Below are 6,787 nucleotides of genomic sequence, written 5' to 3'. Positions count from 1 at the left end.
ACTATCGATAGCTCATGTTTCGTGACTATTATAAATGGTAATTTTATTCAGAATATATTCAGCAAAACTACCAGTTGGGTGTAATTTAATCTATGTTAGTAATGTAATTTAAGCATTCTATTTATTTGTTTTGACAGAATGTTTCAAATCTTGCTTCACTTCATCACTTTAATACCGGTTTTGATGTAACTGCTTGACAAAAACAAGAACGAAATTAAATATTAAAGACACTATTACGAACGTCATAAATAACGAATCTATTCTTTGTTTAACTTATTTTTTTTTGTTTAATAAATCAACGAATAAAAAATATTATTTGAATTTCGTTTTAACTGAAAGAGAATTTCAAGTGTTGATAAATTATTAAGAATTTTGTTTTATAACAATTGTTTTCCAACTTTGTCTAGTCTTGATATTTTATTTAATGCCTCATTACTACGTTAGGAGAAATAAAATGTTTATTCCATTTGACTGCTGAAATTTGATTTAGTGATGTTTGTTCATCGTGAAAGTTTATGAGAAGGAAGCAAGAAGCTGAAATTTGTATAAGAATCATATTTTCGGCACAAAATTAGATTAAATATTTATTTTTATTACTGAATATTTCAGAAAAGTGACACAAACAATACGATGGATCATTTTTTTTATCTGATTATTTTATTATCTGTTACATAAAATTTTAAAAATACAAATTCAAATTACTTTACTATTTATAAATACCATTAAAATTAATAATTTATAGAATTAGATTATTTATTGATATTGTATATCTGTCTCTAATTTTCATTTTATATTATTTATGAAATTTTAATTATTACATTAAACGTGCTGATAATATAAATATAATCTATAATTCTATTATTATATATTAATCTTATGAAATTTAATAAGGAAAATAATACACCAAGACATGATTATTAAATAATTTAATATATAAAACTATTTAAATTAAGATCTTGTATAATTTTTTTACATTATTTTTATTTTAAACATAATCTGAAGAAGGTTTATATTACTGAAGTATTCTATTGCAATTTCTATTTACTTTAGAAATTGGCTAACTTGGCAGACTGTCTAATGTCATGTACTGTACGATAAATATTTTAAAGAGTTTGGATCATATTTCCAAAATAGTCAATAAGTGCTAGTTTATTAAAAATAGATAGAACTTATAATGGATCCGCCTGTGTCTGTTGAATTCATATTTTATGATCAACAATAGTAAAAGAAAATAAATCTTATAGCACAAGTTAAGAGTAAAAATTGGTTCTCTTCTATGTTCATTATTTTTTTATACATAAAAGAAAAACAATTTTTTAAATATATATACAACAAAATATTAAAAATATATTAGAAATACGCTCATATAAAATTTCAGAAAGCTTCATATTATTTAATCTTAGAAAAATCTGTTCAATTAGTTCTTTTAATCTTTGTATTATCGATTTTATATATTACAAAATAATAGATTTCTTTATTTTACAAATAATTTTATTATATGAAAAATTATTTACGATTAATAATTACCATTTTTTATTTTAATTAGTTATTAAATATTATTTTCAAATAAATTATAATTTATTTGTTATTTAATTTAAAATCTATTGATTAAAAAGAAAACAATTTTAGTTACTGTTTTTCACAAAAATATGTCTACAACAAATGAGATTTACTGTATTGTTGTAAAGGTTAAATATTTTATTTCGTTCACAAGTTTTGTTCAAATTAAATATTTTCAAAACCGTTTTTCAATATACAAAAATAAAGTATTTAATGAAATAATTAAAAAATAACTCAGAGATATTTACATACAAATAAATAAATCTTTAATTTCTTTTTGAAATCATATACATGGTAATTATGCACTTATACAAATGATGAAATACATATAATATATTACTAGTACTATTGATTTTTATATGTTTTTACGAAAGACTCATATAATATCTACTTCACAATAAATTTCACAAACTACTTCTTCGTTGTTCACTTATATTGTTTGACAAGAAAGCAAATAGATAAGAATTTTTACGCTGAATAGATCTATATGATAAAGCCACAAATTATTTTTCATTAAAGTAATATATGTGCGCATGCATAAGTTAATACCTTTCAATTATAAGATGGAATGTGAATATAAATTCTTACATCGTACTTAGTAGCGTAACGTTAATATTACAATTAAACAAAATTTAATTATAAAACATACTTTTATATACTTAAGTAATTCTATAAAGCTTGTTAACATCGAAAGAAATAAGAAATGATTTTAAAAATATTTATTAGAAACTCCATAGATATTTATTTGATCTCTAACGTTGACGCCACTTATCACTTATAAATGCATCATAGAAATTCAATTTGGAAGAAAACGAATATATTTTGACAATAAGACGTGATAGTAACCATTTAAAAAGGTGCTTAAATTGGTAGCCATAAAAGCATCTTTCAGTGTTTCGACAAGGATGGATCATTCACGAAGTGATAAACCACTTTATAGAGGCATATTCTTTAGTAAAAGTTTCTATTTAAGATCTACTAAATTCATTGGGCGTAGTGTTAAGAAACACTTCCTATATAAGCCATTTGTTAAACAATAACAGATACCGAAAGTATCGGTTGTTTCTACTGTATAAATTGCTGTAAAATCTGGTTGAATTTCATAAAATTAAAAATTTCTGAAGTGCATTAAAAAGAATTTCATAAATATAATTGGAAGAAATATACGAATAAATTTCTATGAATATACTAAGTTAGAGAAACAGTCTAAACGACTATATTTTGTTTTTATCTATTTACAAATAAATTCAAATTATTTAATATTAATTAGTCCATTTAAGAAAGCTTATTCAAGGCAACTATGAGATCCATCTGTATGAATACCATCAAATTTCCACAATATTTGAATATCAAGAGAAACCTCGTAATAGTATCAAGAGCTTGTGGTCCCTCTATGCATACATTTATATTATGAAATCACTCATTGAATGCGGCTATATTGATTCTCTAATCGACCGAAGCACTTCATATACTTCGCGATTCAATAAACATCTACTGCATTTCAAAAGAGACTTTCAACGTATATTATAAATAGTATTGAAAAGCTCCGTTTGTCATTAAACAAACAACACAGTATATTTTAACACTGTAATTCGATTCCATTTGATACGGTTATATGCAAATAACATCAATTTTAAAAGTAGATATTGAAGCAGTTAACTTATATATCTATGAAGCTTAGGTTTACAATATTCATCTAAATTTCTAGTGTTTTCTGTTAATGATTTTAATTTGAGAAGCAAATATTATATAATAATAAATCCGGTATTTTAATAAGAGCATTTTTCAGCTAATAAACTTGATCTGTATTATATTTAACATTAGTTGTGTGCTTGAACAAGTATCCAAACTTTTAAAAAAAATCTATATAATGTTGAAAATTGTACCTTAAAAAGATAGTAGTTAAATTTTTTTTTAAATAAATCTGTAAATTCTTAAAAATTATTTAATCTCATCAAGAATATTAAGAGAATTAACACCTTTATTAAAACTATAACGTAAGTATATATGTAAGTTATCCTTACCATGAATTTTTATAGTTTAATTTATGGCAATATTCTGAAGGAAAAGATTCATTGGGTATGAGATACAAATTCTAGCAAAATAAATCAAGGAGAACTAATTTCTACTCGATCAATAATTTGCACAACAACTAAATCATTAAAATATCATTATTATTGATTTCCGTAACCTAATTAAGTGAACAACCTTAATAAAGAGAAAGCTTAATTTTCTTAAATACTTTATTATAATTTATATATCTTTTACTAATTTGCTCATTCTTTAATTCATATTTATTGTACTGCTGTAGAATATATACAAATGGCACTAGAAAATATCCTTGAATTATGAAAGATACTCAAGAGTAAGTTTTTTCGACGTATAAATTTGTCAAAACGTTCTGAGAATTATTTTCTTTGGAGCTTCACGGGTCTGTAAATGGGCTCATATTAAATGTGTAGCCCTATATCTTTTCAAAATGAAACTCTGAGTAGACAACAATATATCATTGCAAACATAAAGCCTGCTAATGTAAAATACTTTTTCTTAATAGACTTTATTTCTGGTCCCTTAAAACTTCACCAGATTTGGCATTTGACATTATAATTAGGCATTCAGAATTTTTTAATATAGATATTTTAACAATATTTTTCAATAATTATTATATAATTTTCATCACTTATGTATATATGTATGAAATTTTGGTTATTTCTTATTTTAAAGGCATATTAATATTCAGTGATTATTAATAATTAAGGCAAATATCTTGGCTTTACATTTGCATTTACATATTCAAGTCAAGTATTTTGATCCATATAATTAGTTTGATAAATTATATACTTATGGTAAATTATTATTCTATTTTTAAAAATTAAAGTTGTTATTAAATTTAATTAAGTAGATATTTTTAAATCATAATTAAAAATTATATTTACGTTTAAAATTAATTTTTGATAAGGTATATATTGTCCATATGACTATCATTATAAATAGGCATCCTAACAACACCTAATTCATTCTGACGTTTGAAAAAGTTAAGGAAAGATGCGAATTACCCTAAAGACATCTATAGTTTCATTACTATAATATTCAGTGCAGATATAACTAGAATTATAGGATATCAGTCACCTAAATGTCCAAGATAAATAGATTCTTTAAGGTTTGTTTTATGCGTTATTTCTGCCATTGCTAATAAAGGCTCAAATATTGTTTCGTGTGTAATGTAATTCCATTGAGATCAGTGAAACGATTAAAAAGAGTTGAAAATATTTGTAGATTCTAGAATAAAAAATACATTTCCTATAGAAAAAGAAAGACCACAGATTTCCAATTGAGTAAAATAAAGTCTATTCTTTGTAAATGTTTACATTCTATATTATGATATCCTGTAAGCTATGGTGCAAACCAAATAGCTTTATAAAATATCAAGTTTTATTTAAAGTAAGGTGTTTGATTTTTACTTATTAATCTTTTCAGAGACTAATAAAATGTTATTACATATGCTATTTCAGTATTTTCATGTCGAAACCACATCGACATGAAAATACTTTATTTGTTTCTTTAATTTACTAATGTATAATGTACATTAATGAAAGTTTTCGTTTATAGTTTGTTTTAAATGTTCTTTAATTAAGCAAACACCATTCTTTTTGTTTAATTATGAAGTTAATTTCATTTGGCTTGAGCCATAAATTACAGAATACCTTTTTTATGTTTGTCTGTATTTGAACTACATTAAACTATTACTAAATAACATTTTACAAAACAAATAAAGAGAAGAAGGAAAAAAAGATATGTGGCACAAACAAAGATATGTTTGTTTATTTCAAACTTATAATGACCCTGTTTACGAGACAACACAGTCATCGACGTCTTGGGCTTGTTCTTTCAATTTGGATACCTTTTTGCTGCTTCTTCTGATTAAACTTCGACTTCTGGGTTTTATTCTTGAACCAGAACTTTCATCAAAACCTGCATCGTGATGAGGACTCAAGCTTGTAGCTACTCGTGACGATTTTCCTGTGGGTACGTGAGCACTTGAACGACGTCTCAGACTAGCACCTTCTGGTAAAGGGATTTTAGACAATTGTAAAAATGCCTTAAATATTTCTTTTATATTTATGTTTTCTTTGGCAGAGCATTCCATGACTTTAACTCTAAGACGTGGCAAGTCACAAAAAACCCATTCGGCCACGTCTTCCTTCTTCACCACTCTTTTTTCTTCACCAAGATCGCTCTTGTTTCCACAGACGATTATTGGCAATTCTTGAAAATCCTTTTTTTGTTCTCTTATTTCTTCAAAACATTGTTTGACAACATTAAATGATGTTGGGCAATCTATGCTGTAGACGAGAAGAAATGCTAAACCGTTTGCTATTGATAACCTTCTCATGGCCGGAAACTGGAGATCTCCAGCGGTATCCATTATGTCTACTTTTAAAACTGTAGAACCGATATCAAATTCGCGACAGAAAAGATCTTCAACTGTCGGACGATATTTTTCACAGAAAGCATTAAAGAGGAATCTCTTCACAATCGAACTCTTTCCAACTCTTCCTCCTCCAAGAATCACAAGACGAATTCTGTATTCTGTGTCGTCACCCATTATATCCTATAAATATATAATAATGTTATCAAACCTTCAATACAACATCATTTGAAATATTAAAAACTATAATATATTGTATATAGGCCTATTGCATACACATATTATGTAAATTAATCTAGAACTTTTACAATAAACACAATAATACTTTATAATAAACTCATTTTATTGTGACTGTAGAGAAGCAATTTGCCGTAAAATCTTTAAATAAAAAAAAAATAGTTTCCAAATGAGGAAAAGCATGAGAACATTGTTTATTCTAGCACATTTACCGTGTAAAACATCTATGAACATTAATGGACAGAAATAACATAATAATAAATTGATTTTCCAGCTGAATAAAGCTAACAGAAAATCCTTCAGCTTTATTTTTCTTAAGAATCCTTGAATTGTTTACTGAATGAAAAGAATGGCATTTATAGTATAAAACCAATAAATAGTATTTAATCCATGAAGAATTTTAATTTGAAATTATGAATTTTTAAAATTTCAAGAAAATGCAGATAACCTTACTTTCCAAATATATGAACAATTATCGTATTGTCAAGGATTCAAAATACAAACAAATTATTAATTAATTTACATATAAGTTAATAAAAATAAAATAGCAACGAAAAATAA

General features: G+C 25.0%; 1 protein-coding gene across 1 annotated transcript; it reads right to left on the bottom strand.

The window, feature by feature from the left end:
• Positions 1-5,116: 5,116 nt before the first annotated feature.
• On the bottom strand, positions 5,117-6,168 carry LOC136973323 (ras-related protein Rap-1b). Its single transcript, XM_067268056.1, has one exon. The coding sequence runs from the start codon at positions 6,164-6,166 to the stop codon at positions 5,408-5,410; it is 759 nt and encodes a 252-aa protein (XP_067124157.1). The 5' UTR covers positions 6,167-6,168; the 3' UTR covers positions 5,117-5,407.
• Positions 6,169-6,787: the final 619 nt, after the last annotated feature.

Source organism: Centruroides vittatus, unplaced genomic scaffold (assembly GCF_030686945.1).
Source record: "Centruroides vittatus isolate TY-2023 unplaced genomic scaffold, ASM3068694v2 contig_3131, whole genome shotgun sequence".
Classification (NCBI taxonomy): domain Eukaryota; kingdom Metazoa; phylum Arthropoda; class Arachnida; order Scorpiones; family Buthidae; genus Centruroides; species Centruroides vittatus.
Note: the sequence above shows the minus strand (reverse complement) of the source record. Positions and strands in the feature narration are given on the sequence as shown.